This window comes from Sitodiplosis mosellana, unplaced genomic scaffold (assembly GCF_009176505.1).
Source record: "Sitodiplosis mosellana isolate CC-2019 unplaced genomic scaffold, AAFC_SMos_1.0 Smas_scaffold_6181, whole genome shotgun sequence".
Taxonomy (NCBI): domain Eukaryota; kingdom Metazoa; phylum Arthropoda; class Insecta; order Diptera; family Cecidomyiidae; genus Sitodiplosis; species Sitodiplosis mosellana.
Window position 1 is genome coordinate 2,193,947 of NW_022601422.1, and position 19,961 is coordinate 2,213,907.

The following is a 19,961-nucleotide window of genomic DNA, read 5'->3' on the forward strand; positions in this document are numbered from 1 at the left end:
AGAGAGAGAGAGAGAGAGAGAGAGAGAGAGAGAGAGAGAGAGAGAGAGAGACAGAGAGAAGTTTTAATCGCTGGCTCATTGTCATGTCAAATGCACATATCATTTATTGTGTGAGCACTTCTTTCCATTCTGCGCATAGCACAGCCACCTATGACCGCAGCCGTGCTGGAGAGAAAAAAAAAAAAATAATACCCAAACACAATCCGTAGAAATAAATGCGTTAGTCTTAATTAAGTTACAAATATGTCTTGTAGCACCAGCAAACCATTAATCACAGCCAACCGAGCTGAAGAAAAAACAAATTCTCGTCAAAAAAAAAATGTTTTACGGAAACAAAAGCAAAGAGACGAGAACAATTCAAAAGGCAAGCGCGCAAGGGAGATATACATTTTACTGTGAATCCATGTATAGGCTCATTTTTTTTTTTTCGAGCGAGCGAGAGAATGCGAGTAGGATCAAGTACTAGTAAAAATACATAATAACTGCACTAACGAATGTGCAAATGGAGAATATAAAAACAACAGCTTTCAATGATGATCAAAGGAATACTTTCGTTGAAGGTGTAGGTGATTTGTTTACGGATAATATTTCTGAAGTTCAAATAAAACAGAGAGGCAGCTGCTTTTCCCTCGTAGCTATTGCTATGCATTAAAATCATCAAAACATTAAGTCTCTCACACTCCTTTTATTTCGGAGACTTTGATGGTGGCTTGCTTGTTCTTACCACCTTCATGCTGATATCAAACGCATTGGGCCCCTTTTAATATCATGAACGAACAATAAGTGGCCAACTTGAGTATTGAGTTTTCTCTCTCTATCTTTCGTTCGCGCCCAAGATATAAACAAAAACGGTGATTTATAATCATAAATCCGTATATTCGCCACTGATTTTGGCTTTACCGACGGCTCTCTTTCTCGTATGTATCTTTTAATTATGTTGTCAAAATGCAAACGCTGCAAAATCGAAACAAAATCTCATTGGATTTTAATCGAAGAAAGACTGTGTGTGTGTGAGAGAGAGAGAGAGAGCGATTGAAACGATCATTATTAATGTCATTTATAATTTGAAACGAATCAATGTCAAACGCAGGCAAAAACACAATAGAGAAAGAGAAGTGGAGCAAAGAATAAACCATTTTGTGTGTTGATCCTCCACAAAATTGAGCAAATCGTATTTTAAAATATGGCTATATCTTTTGGCTAAAACCAGTATTTTTGTTTTTGCAACGCAAAAAGAAACCGGAGATAGATGTTTCTTTTACCACCTCAAAGGTTACGCACGACATTTTTTCACGAGAGACACAGTGGCACACACACACACACACACACAAAACATATACGCATTCGTCAAATTCGCCCGTAGCAAAACAGATTGCGTTTGGTGTGTGTAAAATCGCTTCGTTTATCAGCAGTTATCTGTTATTTCACATTTCATGCGTTTTGCTAATGCGATCAGCGAGAAGAAAGGGAAATCCGAAATGACGGGAAAAAAAAAGTATCATCGTGATTGCTGACACTTTTTCATGTCATTCGATTGCGACGACGACAGCAAACGATACGACTGTTGCGTTTGCGTGACAATTTTGTGCTGGTGCTGCTGCTACTTATACCTCGAGACTTATTCCGAATCACCCATGGCATCGAAAAAATGTTCAGCATTCATGCAAATTGACACTCTCCATCTGTTATTTTTCTCGGCTGCTGTAGCGGCCGCTGCTATTTCTGCTCGTATTCACCCGGCGCTAGCTCACCGATTCACTTTGCTCGCAAAAGAAATGACGCCAAGACGCTGGGGAAAAAAAAGCTGAAAGTTTTCGGGAATGAAGCTGAAAAATCCGTAGGCAATGAATGACAACTGCATTGCCGGTTCCATTTTTTCGACAAAGTCAGACATAAAATCTGTGTGTATTTTGATTTTGGCCTTGGTTTAGCAATCGCAAAGTGTGAACGTTATTCGAGGGGAAAAAAGATGCAAAAGACCAGACATACTAAAATGCACTCCGTTCTCGCTTCGTGGAAAGAGTACTAAATTACTCGATTTAATTGATCGATGTACACACACGCGCGCTCGTTTGAACATTTTTCAAAATTTGATGATACAATCAATTGGTCGATCAACATGAGCTCGCACCCATGATGAATACCAAAATGTATTGTTGTTGAGCACATATTCATCAATAAAACGAGAAATATAACAATAATACCATTATCATAATAGAGTAAAGTTAGCACTAATAAAAACATGATCTAAAAGAAAGCAGTTTAAGGCTTAATAGGTTTTAATAGAGCTAATGGAGCAACCAACTATTTCTAGGAGCAACATGATTTCGGCCGCCGCCGCTGATGATGATGACGATAATAAATATATTCTGGTTAAATGCTGAAATGATGTAAAAAAATGAAGCGAAATAACAATGAAGCGGAGAGAGGGAGAGGGAGAGGGAGAGAGAAAATAGGCATAACGCAAATACTTTAGAATAATTATACAATTTTGTAAAATTCGAAGCCGTTGATTGGTGTGCGAGTGAATGAGCACATTGCACACACGCACAATAAATTACATGATAAATAAAGCGAGATTTAGTGCATATTTATTTGAATTTATCATGTTGGAATGCGCGCATCAGTCGATTTCAGGCCAGCGCTTTTGTTGTTAATAATGGTTCTCGTTTTATTTTATTAACCGTATCATTTGTTTCGAAAACTTATCGCATTTATCCGAAATTTTGATATTAAAGGCAGTTCAACCACGCGTTCAATCTCTTTCGAAAGCAATGAGAAGAGGAAAAAACAGTACAAACGAAAAAGAATTGAGAAAAAACGACGCAAAAAATGCGTTGTTCTAGTTCTTCAACTCGTTTGCTGTTGTTGTTGTTGCTGCTGCTGCTTTTTTTTCGTTTAGAAGAATCCGTCAGAGATTGAATGTGTGAGTGAAGCGAAAAAAATCTAACAATTCTGGAAATGGTAAAAAATGCGCCAGCGCGTACAATCGCTGTTCTGAGTGAATCGACAGGAAAAGAGAGAAAAACAGTTCGGAAAAGTGTATATAACCGAATTTACTGACAAAAACCGAAAAAAGAAGAAGCGAAAACACACACACACACACACACCGAACTATAAGATAAAATATTGCCTATCGTCTGAAAAGTCATCAATCAAATAGATTGTTTCTGTTGTGTTGCTGTACACTGTATACACCGACACTTTTCGCACTCGGTACCACTCAAAAGAATTCCGAATGTATTTCGAGTTTCATTCCATTTTGGTTGGTGTTGCTCTGGAGTTTATGCCATTTCGGTTGTTGTTTTTTATGTTTTCGTGGAGTGCACGGGTGAAACGACACGGTGTTAGCCAGAGTACAAATGATGCGCTCTTGTTGCGGCCGTTATCTCAAACGTCTATTTACTGGACGATTTCAAGTCGCTTTTACATATCGATTTATCGCTTTTGAAATTGTATCGACCATAAAATGGGCTATTGCCGATCACAATGAATGCCATTCTTAGTATTTTTAATTATGTCAATCCTGATTATAGCGCCACTTCAAGTACAAATCATTTCTTCCAGCAGCAACAGCGATTGCGACGGATAAATCATTGGATGTAACAAATTTCGATGCTTCGTCCAGAACAAAATGATGCGATGTTCCAATCGAATTCAATAGCGATGGCATCCGCAGAATCTATCACTTTAAAACGTAATTGAAACAAAAAAAGGTTTTCCATGAACTTTCGAACGGTTTGAAGCTTCTTCTTTTTCTCCTTCCTTTTCATTCTTTTTTCTTCCATCGAAGTGATGGCCAGACTGAAAATTTCGAGCAATTTAAATGTCTCAACAATTTGTTGTGTGCAATTACAGTGTGATAGCCATGAATATTGTTGAAAGGTCGTTCCTATTTTCTCGATGTAATTTTTCATTCCTTTTTTTCTCGCCCAGTATACTCACGTCCAAAATGTGAGGTGCGTGTTCTTTTTCCATTGCGGCATTCCTTCTTCTTCTTTTTTCATTTCTGTTTTCGGTGTGTGTGTTTTTTTTTTCTTTGGTAGCAAATACAAATAAAATCTCATTTTGATGTTGAACGAAACAAATAGGGCAAGTCGCACTAGCGCGCGATACTCGAAATCAAATTGAATGTCGAATTAAAAGACACCGAAAAGTATTTTCAATCGCATTTACTTATTCTCACTCGGAAAATTCTTCTCTCTCTCTATCTCTCTCTCTCTCTCTCTCTCTCTCGATGGAATGAATGGTTTATTGACAAACTGACTTGACTCTTTGTACATCTCTCTGGCGTTGGTTCTTTTGGTGCAGATAGAAAAATTCGTGTAAATATTGGATTACAACAAAACGGCTGGTAAATGAATAAATGAAGCGAGACGCTACATACTGCATATTTAATAAAATCGAAACGAAATTATGATACACCACCAAACACAACAACAATGGCAAATCAGAAAGAAAAGAAAAAACGGAAAAGAATTTTATTTCGAGACATTTAAAATTAGTTGTAATATATTGTGTTTATGTGTGCTCTATTCAACGAAACTTTTTCAATTTCTCGCACAAGTTTGACAGGCGTGCTTTCGCTTTTTGATGCATGGAAACCGAGTCGAGGACAAGGACGCACGCAACCAACGCCAGGCTAGCTAACCAACCAGCCAGTTTCAGATCATAGAAAATTGCTTGATATATATATAGTTTACGCAAAAGTTTTGCGTTTTCTTTGATTTGGCCGAAACTCAAGAAATCCATTGTTACACATTTCATAATTGAAAGAATTCTTTGGCGAATAGTTTGTATTATGTCCAAACCGAGCATTCTGCTACAATAACAAACATACACTATTGTTTCCAATCTCTTGGCAGAAATGGATAGAAGGAAGAAAACACACACACACACACACACACACACACACAAATAAATATCAATCCAATTAAATTATTTCGCATATGAATCTCGATTGTGATCCATGTACAAATATTCATAGCATAAAATCCATCTCACCGTTGATCCCTATGAATTGTTGGTTTTTGTGTCGTTCAAATAAATTCCGTTTACAGAGAGTTTATCGCCACACCACTAAAATCTCGAATGGAGTGAGAAAAGAGACAGAGAAAGAAAAAAACACACAGAGAGAAGTAATGAACACAAAACTCACGGATATTGCGTCGAAAATTGTGTGGAATGTAATTATACATTCATGGACACACTGTGTAAAATATTATTATTTATTTGGTACGCTCCAAATAGATAGGGACGTTGTCTTTGTCGTTGTCGTCATCGTCGAAAGCGAAACGGAATATTATATGTAAATGACAAATGAACGCTTAATTTCATGCACGACATCTTATCCAGATCTCTCTCTCTCTCTCTCTCTCTCTCTCTCTCTCTCTCTCTCTCTCTCTCTTACTTGTAAATAAATATTACCTTCAAGCGCTTGGCAGTTTTTTCTTTAAGTGTTTTTTAGTTTATTTTTTTAAATGTTTTTCCGACCGATCCCATCCGATGGACTGTAAAAAACTTGAAATCACTGCATGGAATCTTATGTCACACGATTGACTTTACATTCCAATTTTCACACACACAGAGAAAAAAAAATGATTACCTTTGGCCACCTTTAGTCTGTGTACTGTTCTGTTTCAATAAGAATTTATTATTGAATCATACAATTCAAATGACTTACTTCATTATAATTTCGAGTGGACTCGTTGAGATTCAAATGAACTGATGATAAACTGTTGCACAAGAGTGTGTTGCATTCATTGTTTACAAACGGTGACAAGAAGCATAACATTTTCATTTCGGATGCTTGATTGTTGTGAAAGTATACCGGCGAAATAAAATAAAAAAAAAACAAATGATAGGGTGAACGACTGTGTCATTTGTCAAAAATTCAAAACATGGATCATTTAAACTGAAGCAACTGACATGGAATCGAAGCTTCAATACACGTTTTACATGACAACGTCGTTGACGGGCGACAATATTTACATCACGGTGATTCGTCACCGAATAAACACAAACACACCGAGAGCACCCGAGAAAAAAAATCACTTGAAACAATCGCTACATCATCAAGCGACCAGCGAAAAAGAAACGTGACCATAATTCAATTTGATTTATTCAAAACATAAGAAAAAATTCGTATAAATCTTAAATTCAACCTTTCCGTAGAAGAGAAAGAGAGAGAGAGAGAGCGGGAGAAGAAGAAACCGAGGGGGAAATGATGCAAATGGCTTGGATTATATTTTGTCGTCAATGTTTTGTGTTCTTCGACGTGTTTGCCCGGTTTTATTTCATTAGTTAGAGGTAACCGTACCCGAAATGTTCAAGACACATCCATCGTTTGTCCATGGTGACTCGCTTGGTTTATTTGATAAGATACAAACACTCAAATGAGCGGTTGACTTTCAAGAAGCGCTTCAATGAATCATTTTGAAACAGAAGTTTTACGCTTCACTGAAAATAGCCCAAACATCCAAATGAGATAAATAGAGAGAGAGAGAGCTAAAGAGCCAACGAAAAAAAACGGTACACCTTCTGCTGCAATACAACACTCATAATTTACTGGGCAAAGGAGGTGGAAAAAAAATAAGCGAGAGAAACAAAAGTGATTTGACCAAAAAAAAAAACACACACACACACCCGATGATATAATTTTTACCCGAATTTTCCGAATCGTATCGATTAAATCGAAAACGAGAAGAATAAACGTGATTAATAGCTATTGACAGCATTCTATCCAATAAAGTATGTTGTTTTCAGCATTGCTGTCTATTATCTCTGCCCGATTATGCATACACACACGCCGCATTCATTTACATAATGCCACTAATGTTGTGCGCTGTCCATGGCTAATGCTATTCAAAGCCGCGTCTATTTCATGCCTATGCTATGTTATTTTATATTGCATCCATGTTTTTGGCATTTGTTCGATGACATTTTATTCTAATCAAAAACGAAGCTGACGATGACGACGACTACATCGAGAGCCAAATTGAAACGGTAAAAAAAAAAATTATGCCACGAAGATAGCAAAATACAAAGGTTTGTCAACCTCATCACATTAAACTATTTCGAATCGATGCACATCAGATAGAGACACACACACACACACAAAGAGAGAAAATAATAGAGTGACAGAAAGTCAAATGCATGTTTTTAGCTTCTGTATGTATTTTCCATGTTTTCTTTTTGTTTTTTTTTTCTTTATTTCTACATTGGCTCGTTGTTTGGGTCCTCAATTCACGTTTCATTTCTTTTGACATGTAAACATGTTTGATTAGTTTATTACACCTAAAAGGTTTATTTTGAGAAAACACAGACAGCCCATTTCATAATTTGGTTGGGTCGTTCGTTTTTTTTTTTTTTTTTTTTTGTTCGTCTTCCTCGGTTCGTTTATTTATTTTCTCATCGCTTCACACGCAATTAAGTGTATGTGTTCAAACAGGTCAATCAACATGAAAGAAATCAAATAATTCACACCTCTTCGGACTAAAATCATGGTTCGAAAAGCCTTTAGTCGTCGATGTTGTTTTCGTTGTCGTTCGTACAGCAGTTTCATTCTCGAAACGACATAACCCAAACATGAACATCCTAATTTAAAACTATTTTGAAAATGGATTTCTTTTTTTCTGTATCGAAATGGATGAACTCGCTTATTCAGTGAATAATTAGGTTCAAATTATTATTTTCTTTAATTATCATCGTTTTAGGTGAACCAATTCACATACATTCACTCAGTCAATCGTCAACGATGCAATTATCAAAATGCACGGAATCATTTCAATGAACGTAATTCTTCAGCCGATAGTAAGATACAAGTCAGCGACGCCTCAATTGAATTCCAATTACATATGTGATGTATCGAATTATATTTATTATTCAATCGAACTACTCTCGTTATGGAATTTCGATAATTCGAAATTCTCTCTCCATTTCAAATGTAAACCAATAAGTCCAATCGAAATCAGCTGATCTCTCTTTCTAACTGCACTCTACCTCGACTGAGGTAAGGCAGAAGCTCGAAGCTTAAGCGATTGTGGTTGGAAAAAATGATGATTCTGACAGAAGATTATTAGCGATTGATTGGGATTGATTTGATTGACTAAAAACAATATGGTCAAAACGCTTTGGTTTGCTGATAAAATGTTTGATAATTGGCCGCAAATGGATTAAAATGATTGAATTGAACATAATTCCATTTTGATAGATTTTGCTCGAACAACGCACCCGCCATTGGTCATATTAAATAATAATAAGGTAGTTAGTGCGTTGAACCATGAATGATGATGTAGTAGAAATGCAAATAAAAATGAAAAAAAAAGGAACCATCCTCGATTCAAAAAAAAATGTTTCAAAAGTCTTCTTAAAAGCTCAGTCTAAGCTGATAAATGGAAGCACTATTGTTAGTTTGTGCGAGGTTTTTTTTTTCGCAATATTTTCGTTAATATTTCAATGTGAATTGAGTTATCGGACGGTATTTAATGAAGAAAAAAAATTGCTTCCAATAATACACACACAATCAATGGCCAAATGAAATGTCTTCACTACCGTTCATCTCATTCACTATTGATTGTACAAAAATTTCGGATACAAAACGCTGAATATAAAATTCCAAACGAGCAAATGTAATCGAAAAGAGGGAAAAAAAATGCACGCCCGATAAAACTGAATTATGTATAAAAGACAGCAGAAATCGGCTCAATATTTTTGATTTATTTACTCACTATTACGGGGTCAGACATCATCATTACAATGCATCCACCGTACAAAATATTCGGTTCCAAATTAATCCGATTAATTTTTATTCTCGTCTCTCTTCACTTGCTTTCTTTCTGGTTCGATTGGTGCTGTTGTTGCCGTATATTCTGTATGCCAAGTGTGCGCCAGCCAAACAAGAGTGGTTTTGCTCGGCAAGGTATTTCTGTACTGTGTGCGGCTTTAAAAAATTGCTCTCTTCCAAAATTACCTGTTCGCTGATAAATTGTTCTTTTCGGTTTCGACTTGTTCTCTCGCTGTGTGCCTCTCCCTCTCTCTTTTCTCTGTTCAGTTGCGCTTAATTCACTCTGGCAATAGTATACAGTTTTGATCAACAAGTTCTTAAAAATAGGATTGAGCTCATAGCATGACGGCACCACATTCAGAATGAGAATCGAAAGATGGACGAAAAAAGAAAACGCAATCAATACCATAAGGAGCCAAAAGTACAATGAAATGAATAAGAAAAAATCGGATTAAATGACATTTTATTTTTGAGCTGCGAGTAAAGGCGATTTTCTTGCATCGACGACGAAGGCGATGACGACAACAACAACAAAAATTCTAGTTGATTCTTAAGTCGACTATGGTTTTCTCACATGTCGTTTGACATTTAAAAAAATAATATCCACATATATTAGAGGCGGAAGAGTAAACGAATGGAATCGCTGAAAAACGAAGAAGAAGAAGAAGAAGAAGAAGAAGAAGAGATCAAAAGAGTGTCGTTAGCACAAAGTTGGTTATGTCGATGTGCAATAACAATTACTAATGTCAGCGCCAACTTCATTTATTCAACGAAGAGTTTAACCTGAATCGGTTCTTAATATTTTCAACTAATCTTCGTAATAAGAGTATTTTGCTCGAATTTCCTTCGGTAAATTCTCGGAGTTTTCAATTTTGACACATCAAACAAACACACATACATACGCGTGTGCTACTCCAGAACAGAAAGTATTGAGTTGTCAGAGCTTATGGTAAAACGTTTTGTGTCTCGGTTTTTGTGCGCATTTTTGTGCGCCGTCGACACACCATGTTTCCAAACTAAAAATGTGTGTTTCAGCTTTCATTTGGATGGTAACAGCAAGAGGATTTATACATTTATGCAAATAAAAATCTCACCAGTTGAAAGTGACGGTTTTGTGGTTGACATCGATTGCTTTATATTTCGGCTTTTTGCAAACATTTAAGCCCGCTTTTGAGCTGTGTTAGTGTCAAATAATTTCTCTCTCATGTGTGTATATGTAGAAAATCGAAAATTCGCACACTATTTGCTCGTTCTTAGCTTGCTCTTATCGGGCCAATATGCATTGAAAGTGTACATTTAGCAGGAGTGTGTGTGTGTGTTGTGTATGGCATTGACCACAAAAGCCGACTTAATCAATGAGTGTATTTGCAGCATTTGCATTTGCACTTTGGTGAAAATGCACCGATCCTACCTCCTTCCTCAAACCTTTATGGTGTCGTTGTCGTCGTTGTTGCCATCGCCACTACTACCCCGTCCGAACACAGGCTGTACAATCAAAATGGATGTGCACCAGTGCCGCAGTTACTTTATGTTTGCCAAAAACTTCGTCGAATTAAGCACATAACACACACGTAGCACTCGAACGAATTTTGCTCTGGCTTAAGCTTATTATATAAAGCAGAACGAACGTTTTGCGTACGAAAATTGGTTGAATGGAGTTCGAATATTTTCAATGCTAATCTGAATCCGAGTTATGATTGTTGAAAGCGCTCGTTCATATAAAGAAAAAAAGAACAAAGTTTCGAGCTGAACTTGGTGTCGCAAAGTCAGCAAACAAATACCAAAATGGCCGAATCACTTTTGCAGGCTATAGAACATGAGGCAGACATTAAGATATGCAGGGAGATGAATCGAAACAGAAAGAGTTTCTTTGTTGTGTGCGAGAGAGAGAGAGAGAGAGAGAGAGAGAGAAAAGAGGAGAATAGAATAAAAATGAGAATCAATCAAAAAACAAAATGTTTCACCACAAAAACTAATAAATTTTAATCTTTGAATTTGCAGGCTGTCTCCTTGACGGAGTTGCAGCATCAGCACCACCAGATGTACCACCACGAAATCCAACAATGAATCGAATGAATGGTCGTGTTACCGGCAACCCATCTGATTTGGGCGTAGATTTTGAACCATCGTGTTTAGGTTTGTTTTTCTTTTTGGCTTTTTTCATATTTTATTATAATAAACAGTTTTATAATTTATTTTCTTTTTTTTTAATATTAATTTTACTTAGTTCGTACACCGTCTGGATCCGTGTACATTCCAAATTTAAGTAAGTATCTACCTTTTGAGCACTTCTTCAACCCAATTCTGGCATTTTTGCACTTGTGCATGCCAACATACACACATACACACACACACACACACGTACATATCACATAATTCCCCATCAATTAATTTAAACTGATTTAAACGAATGACTGGCTCAGCATAATACATAATAATATATTAATTTATTAGCCCACTCAATTTCACTGGGAAAATTAATAAATCGATTTTGCAATTGTTGTTGCTGTTGTTGTCATACTTTTTTCCACTCGAAATAATCATCATCACGGAAATTCAATTACGTTGGATATTTATGAAAATGTGTGTTGTTGCGAGAACATTTTTTGTTGTTATTGTTGTTTGTTATGAAGTTGTAAACATATTTTTGGCAGTGAGAATGAAGAAAAACCGCACATTTGCGGTGGCAAATAAAGGACATTGTTCGATGAATAATTTGCGTATGTTGCAAATGATCAATTTTGATTTTAATACAAGCACGGATATTTAATTTATCGCCATTTTTGGGATGACACCGGCCCAATGGCTGAATAAGAAATTGTGTATTGATTTCGAACCGATACAAAAATGTCTATATGTATATAATGCATAATAATGAGCCATCAAATTCATGGGCTTAACGCTAAAACATTCCAATCAGTTTGATTGAATTATAATCAAATTTCAAATATTAATGTGACTACTAATGTCACCTGAAGAGCATACACACAACACACAAACCATATACACAAAGTGTGACACTCTTACCAATCGCGACTACAATGGAGGACTACAATGTATGATTACATTTCACACATAATTAGAACATAATTGTAATGAGCCCAGGATGTATAAAATATTCGATCTATTTAATCGGTTTTGTGAGTTATTCACTGTGTTGATGGAAGATACTCATACAATGAACGTGAAATTATCAAATTACCAAGAATTCATATTTTATTAATTATCGACACATTTCACCCGCTTTCGCTCTCTCTCTCTCTCTCTCTTTCTCACTCGACATTAGGCAATCTTCGCCACCTTCGTCACCCATTTCTTCGACTTAAACTCAGAAGATTTAATGCATCTCAAGAGCATATAATATAAATCAAAACTATCAAAATACATAGAGATGCATGAGTTTGCATACTGCAATACATGCCTCCATTTAATTGGCAACATTTAACAATGCACACAATTTGCAACGAATGTATGGCACATTTTTTGATTATTAAATGTCGGTTCTATGATGAAATACCTCTATAAAATGTTCTGAATTCATGGAATTCAAGGCAATATAATATGCCTTAAGAGAAGCACATCAACCGCACGAAACATAATGGGATGTTTTAGTTCCAAAATAACTGCCATGTCTCCATTCGGAGTGAATCACTCCAAATAGCAATTACAATAATGTCTTCTTTCCCAACTCTTCAACAATTCATCCAACAAACCTGAATTTCTTTCTCTGTTTGTTTATTTCGAAATTCTGCTTTGAAAATACCGAATATGTGATCCGATTGATTTATGTGGAGAGAGGGAGAGAGAGAGAGAGAGAGAGAGCACTATACGAACGCCTCTATTTATGGCTTATATAATATTGATTTGAATCAATTATCTAGAACTAGGTGGGTAGTTTCATGAATTTTTCATTATTTCCATTCAGTCGACATACCGTCCCGCAATGGAAATTCATATGAATTTCAATTAGTTATTCTCATTGAACGCAACGTTTCATTGATTTTCTTGCGCTCTCTCTGTGTGTGTCGTTGTTATTTTAGAATTAAATTCGATTTGAACAAGTTTTGGTATGTTCTTTTCTCGAAATTGGTCCTTACCTTGTTTATTTTCATCTTTTAAAAAAATCAGTTTCACACAAAATATGGCGCCCCATCCGCAATTATTATGGTAATTGCTGATGAAATAAAACTGAGAGATGAATCCGAATCGCATTAAATCGAGACTGTCTTTTTTCTTGTTGTTCGCTGTGAAAAATACAAAAAAATTATGAATGTTTGATACTTTTGCTACACACACATACAAAAGCATCAATATCGAAACGTATTCGTTTCGTTCAGAATCACTGAGTTTCCGTTTAGTTCCGCATGATTTGAGTAATTATTTACGGCTGTTTTGTATTATTATTTTTTTTCTAGTTTTGTTTGGTAAAAACCATACAATGTGTGGAATTGTATGAATTTAGAGCGAATGAAACCTCATTCAGAAAAAGAATCGAGAAACGGAAGAGCGAGGGAGAGAGAGAGAGAGAAACGGAGACAAGGCAGGATTCCGTCCGATCGGATCATATTTTTCATTGTTGTTCTGGTTGTTGTTATTGTTATTGTTGCCAGTTGACGATTGGATGTAATATTTTTCAACGAAATAATTTCGCGCTCTGAAAAAGTAAATTATTGTTGTACGGATAATATTGTGTGTATGTGTGAATACTGGCAGCAGCGACGGGGTGCAAACTTCGTCTAATTTAGTGCGTATTTAGAATATTACAGCCGTTATGCTCTGGATAAAGTTCCCTCGAAATGAGCAAAAAGGGAAAAAAGGAATATGAAAAATATACACAGGATCGACTTAATTTTGAAATGTGGTGTTGCTACTACAAAACCAGCTGGCTGACGGGAACTTGTCTTTGTGTGATTTTCGTGCAAAGAAGAGCCACCGTTATTCCCAAGACAAGAATTAAAGTGAGCACATAAATTGACCTGACACTGCACGTACAGAAACACCGAACTCTTGAACTTCATTGGGTCACTTACCCAACTACATCTTGATTTTTTTTTTCCCTCTTCTTCATTCGGTTTAAATCTTAAATGAAGCAACGACGACGACGACGTCGATGAGGAGGAAAACTTCTCATTGCGCGTTCATCTCATCTTTCGTTATTTTCCTTCTCTGGTTTGTGCCACTTCAGAGCAAAATGACGAGAGAAACGGCAATCCATCGAGTTCGTGTTTTCGTATCGGTCGAAACGATGACAATGAACCCGGTAGAGGAAAAAAAAAAAACGAGAATATTTTGAGTATGTGTTTGGTATGCCTCGGTCGATGAGAACAAAGTATCAAGTAAAAACATCGATTTTGTTGTGTGTTGTTTTTTTTCTCTTCAACTCTCACCCCAATATTATTCAATATTCTTCTCTATTATTATGTGATTTGGATGTGTTTAGCAAGTCAGCACACGCGCGACCGATACACACACAGTGTTTAGTTTCGCTTGTGCACCAACCCAGCCAACAAACTAGCAATTTTTTTTTGTTCTGTTTGGCTGATGGTTTCGAATGTTTGAAAAACGAAAAATCGAATTTAACTAAATGGAAAACATCAGCACAAACACACAGCAACCAGAATCGAGTAGACTTCATTTTCATACGATTTTTTATTTTATTTTGCTCGGTTTGTTGCTTTTGTTCATGCTGTCAAGATGTGTATATTTGGGTGATGTTTTTCGATGTTCAAAATATACACTTTATAAAAATCGAGTTAAACGAAGTTTTTCACATTCAACGAAATCACGTATTACTCAACGATTCCGTTCGATGTGCTCAACAAGAATATTTGAATCATAACCTCGATCTCAATTCTAGAATCAATACATAGACACACACTCGCACATACCCAGATGGGATATTGAGAGCAGCTGAAAAACCATCATCAAAATGGTAAATTAATTTTTTTTTTTCGTTTCTCTAACGATTGATTAAAATCACTGTCATCTCAATCTCTTGTGCGCGCGCGTGTGTGTCTCTCTCTCTCTCTCTCCCTCTCGCTCGGTGTGTGTATGTCTATTTGGGAATTGTTCGCATTCAAAGAAGTAGCGGGAACAGAGACGCACGTGCGAGATACGCATTTTGAAGGAAGCACTCAAAAGCATTTCAGCTCAGCATGAATGCCAATATGGGAAAAATCGTTTCACGTACTTTCAAACGAATGTACCGAAACAGCAAACAACATATCAAATTCAAGAGGATTGTATGAGTTGTACAGATGAGCAACAACAACGGCAGAAAGAAAAAAAAAATCATCTCGATATCGCGATATTCAATAATTAATTTGTCAAATGCACACAGATTCTTTTACATTCAAAGTATAAGTTTGGATACTATTTCATCCCGTTCATCGATGATAGCGTTTGTGCTAGATTTTGACGTTACTTTGGATGAGTTAAGTGTGCATTTGTGTGTGTGTGTGTGTGTGTTCAACAAATCCGTATGCCATTTCAATGTGTGCATCATAGAAAATAAAACAAATGTCTCTATTTTGGCGACCCCAATTTCCCAAAAAACGAATTGCCTTTAACAAAAAATGAAAGAAAATTTTTCAACAAATTTATCATCAATAGCAGATGACAATGTAATTTGTTTTATGTGCTCGACTTCTAGTCATTGCTACCACAGATGAACAAAATAGAGAACAGAAACAAAACAAAAAAATGGCCCGTAGCTTGTACCTTCGTGTACGTTTTAGCATGAGGAGAAAACATGAATGCAACAATAACAAAAAAAACATCATGTATTACATATGAATAATTAACTCGGAACAAAGCGAATAAGTCAGCACTTACGATCCTCTCTGAACTTTGTATAATATGTATGTGCGCTGGTTTCGAACGGAAACGGGCAAGTTAGTTGTTTCGGAGTTTTGCATTATATTTTCGTTTGTGTGTCCCGGTTTTGATTTTTCCATCCATTATACGACGGAGATGACGACAACGATGACGACGACGGAGGCAAAATGTGGAAAAGTGAGAAAAGCAATTCTCAAAAAATTTCGTCGTCAATTTATTTAAATGATATGCCATAGCATACCACAAAAATAGAATAGCGCGGTAACCGAAGCAAACGCTGTGTTAAACCGAAAATTATACAGAAAAACATGACTTTAGTGACAAGTCTTGTACATCTCTCTCGGTCTCTGGCACTCTCCCTTTGCGCTGCCGCTCCCGATCAAAAACGATCAAAATTAAAAACGAAAATCCATTGTGTTTTCGTACGCAAATGGCACATTTATGCCAACAAATGAATGGAAGAACACACCGAGCCGAATACACGGCAAGAGAGAGAGAGAGAGAGAGAGAGAGAGAGAGAGAGAGAGAGAGTGAATCTAAATGAGAGCGCAATGATTTAAGCGCAAGTCTAACATTCTGCTTTTCACCGTATATTCATTTCCATTCATTCATTCGTGCATTGTATTTTTTTTTTTCATTTAAAGTTAATCTGTAATAAAAATATATGCACATAGTGAATACATGGAAAATTTATGCCATCGACGAATTGTTCATAGATAATATAACAATAAAGTCATGTTTGAATAGAGGAGAGAGGAGAAATGACACAGAGCAACGAATCTATATGGTATAAAAACACGTGGCGTCCCCTGAAGATACAACACACACAAAGTCAATGGAAATCTTATTTAGGCATTCAGTTTTTCGGTTGCAACAACAATAATAACAGCAACTGCGTCACACTCGCATATTTTCGGTAAAAAGGGGGCCAATTTACACTATGGAATATCAAAGGGACATTGTACGCAATGTAACACAGACCGATCTCGATTTCCAAGCTCTCCTCACCACAGCACTCTCACTCACGCTCTCGCTCCGTCTGACTCAGTCACTTTTTATCCGCTCTATCATCCTTGGTGCTATTGTGTCTGTGTGTTGTTGTGAATAAATTAGTAGAGAATCGGTAACATATGCATTAATTGGAATGAAAATATTCGGAAGACAAAATGAAATGAAATTAAATATGCAAGCAGCCAATAGAAGCGCATTGGACCAAAAAACTACCACTCTCTCTCTGCTCTGCTCCGGCTCTGCCTTGCTTTTCTCTCTCTCTCTCTGTGTGTGTGTGCCAGTGTCAAGGGACTTTAATTTCATCTTTAGCTGCAATTTCATAGCAGCGTATACAAAAGGCTAAACAATGTGTTAATGTCTCAAATCTACATCAATCTCTCTTGCAGAGCCACTCTCTTTTCGCTCATTTCATGTCAGCACCAGATTAAAACATTTGATTTATTTGAAGATTTGTTCACTCGTCCTTATGTCGTCGTCGTCATCTCTCTTAAGGGGTATCTTGTTCTTAAAAATTAACCATGGGCGCGCTCTCCCTAAAGTGGATTGTCTCTTGAAGACACGGTTTAGTTTTAATTTTCATTCGATGATTTAAGCCGCACAAAAAACGATCCATTTTATAAATTTTTTTTTTCTCATCATGTTCAACCATGTGTTCGATCAACTAGAATTCAGTCCCGAGTGAGAAACAGCAAGAAAAAAAATAACACAAACACAACACAGTGGGGTCGATAGCTAGACCAGTTTTGTGTGTTGTATTAAGAAAATTGGTTTGTAACGGGATCTATTTACATTAATTCTCTCGAACTAAAGAGATGCAAGCCGTAAATAGAATGGTCGAATTAAGCGCATAATGCAACTCGGATAACAATGAATGACAAAATGATTTTTGTCACTCCGGTTCCAAAATGAAATGAACTGAAATCGCAACAAAGAGAAAGAAAAAAAAAATAGCAAGATTGCACAGTGCACACACACACATCGCATAATTATTTCTTCTTAAATGATAATACGAAACGCAGTAACACGAAACGTGTTGCTTTCACATTTCATTAGGAGAGCGTGTGCACAATGGCAATCATATTAATGAACAACTCTCTCTCTCTCTCTCTCTCTCGCTCTCTCTCTCTCTCTATGGCCCTTTTTTCTGCTCCGTCTCAATCATGTCTATCCGTTTGTGCGCGCTATAGTTCGAATCATTTACACTTACTGCATCGATGCGCAATGACACATGCACACATCGGGCTAGCGGCAACATATACGTGAAAATTACCCTTCTCAAAGACCAACCGAACGAATAGAAAAAAATGCTGAAATTGAATGAGGGGACTCAAAAATTGATTTGTTTCAGTTTTTGTATCGTTTATGACCCGACAACGATCTGCCGATCCGGGATTTAGTTCAATTCGCCACATGACAGAAATTATACACAAAAATTGGGTGGTGGGTTGATTTAGAGTTTGACATACTCGTCACTCATTTGTTTGCAATCAGGCTTGTTCTTGCTTTGGAAATTTGTGCAAAATTGAATGGCTGGGAGAACAAGAGTGTGCAAAAGATTGATACGAATCGATTGATAATATTTTTAATTTTGCAATCTTTCGTTTACAAATTATATAAATATATGAAACTATATACGAAAAATCGTATGCAGATTGATGATTTATGTATTCGCTTTAGATTTTGCGATCTCAATATATTTCATTATCGGGTCTTCTCGTTCTTCGATTAATCTCCCAATTGCTTTATTGTTTTCGATAATTTGCTAGCGCACAACGACGACGATGATGATACATTCTAACGGAATCAATCGTTGATCTTGATGATTTGCTTCAATAAACACGCGCAAATGATGCAGAAGGAATCGCATTAGCAAACGTTTGAAAAAAAAATGTATATATATTCCCAATATGCACCATTATACTAGCGCACATACATGTACATCTCAATGCTCTCTCTATAGACACATCCGTTCATGCAGTATGAACTAGTGTGCGCGCGGCATGAAACGAACAAAAGGCTAGAAATGATATAAAGTGGGAAAAAATATGATGGATGTTACACTATTCGTTGGCTGCTCATTAAAATGATGACAAAAAGCGCAATCAATGGACTATTAAGTGAAACATTTTTCATTCTAATGACTCAGGCAAATCTCATTTGGCAGCCAAACGGTGCAACAATGAGTCCACAAATACACACACATTTTCCTTCGTTCAGCTGCAGAAGTCGGTTTGTCTTCATATTAGCGATACTTCAATCGTTCTATTCGCTACGCTTGAAAACTTGACGAAATTCGTGATGATGATGGGGAGCAGCAATCTCTTTGTTTGAGACACTGTTTTTCGAACGGAAGACAAAATATTTCTCGCTCGCCTTGAACAACCTGCAGTTAATTTACAGTGCGTCGCAGCCCGCTGGAATAAATGCTACATTTGTTTCAAAGAAGAAGAAAAAAAATGTGATGTCATGTAAATGTCTCCAAAAATTGTTTCTCTCATCCGACCGTACGGTTTAGTTGACCTTTCTTTTGTGCGGCGTTTCTTTTTGTCTTTCGGCCGGTCAAGAAACTGCCGTGCAAGTGACAAATAGATTGGAACTTTTGCATTAAACAATATATAATTAGCGCATGCTTTCATAAAACGATTAAATTGGCGAATGAATCCAACAAAAGGCGCAAACAAAAAAGAAGAAGATTGCGAAAAGAACACCGAAGTAAAGAACAAAAGACGCAAAAGATATTAAAGAAAACATGGACACAACATGTAAATTGACGATTTATTTGTTGTTTCCTTTTCATTTGACATAAATGAAACAGAGAGATAGAGAAAGAGAGATAGAGAAGAAGCGCAAACGAATCGACAAGCGCAGAACATTGAAGAATCAAATTCAAAGAAGAACATAGCGCCATTATCACGAAAATTAGGTATGTATTTACAATGTGCTTACGAATCATCAAATAAATTGCTTACAATATTTCATAACACACGGTGGCGGTGGCGGTGGCGTCGGCACTGGCGAATAAACCCATAAATGGCGCGAGCGAGCACCTCGAGTCGTTATTTAAAAACGAAGGAGAGGCAGAAAGAATGAAAGAAAAAGAAGCCGCAAACCGCAGCTTCTAGTGTTTGGGTTTTTGGGTGCCGGAGACATAGCTACCAAAATATCACATGAATCGCGTTTCAAGCGATTTGCTCAATTGTAAGCTGAAGAAGAATGACAATGATTCAAAATACAAAGATTCGCCTTAATTTTTTTTATTCTTCTCTTGGTCTCTCTCTCTTTCTCTCTCTCTCTCTCTCTCTCTCTCTCTCTCTCTCTCTCTCTCTCT

General features: G+C 36.7%; 1 protein-coding gene across 5 annotated transcripts in view; it reads left to right on the plus strand.

Moving 5' to 3' along the window:
* LOC129576284 (teneurin-m) overlaps positions 1 to 19,961 on the plus strand; it is a 405,617-nt gene that overhangs the window by 356,537 nt on the left and 29,119 nt on the right. For all 5 annotated transcript variants that reach the window (XM_055461077.1, XM_055461074.1, XM_055461078.1 and 2 more), the window contains 2 exons: positions 10,787 to 10,921; positions 11,013 to 11,051. In XM_055461077.1, the coding sequence (XP_055317052.1) occupies positions 10,849 to 10,921; positions 11,013 to 11,051 (112 nt within the window). In that variant the 5' untranslated portion in view covers positions 10,787 to 10,848. The remainder of the gene's footprint in view (positions 1 to 10,786; positions 10,922 to 11,012; positions 11,052 to 19,961) is intronic.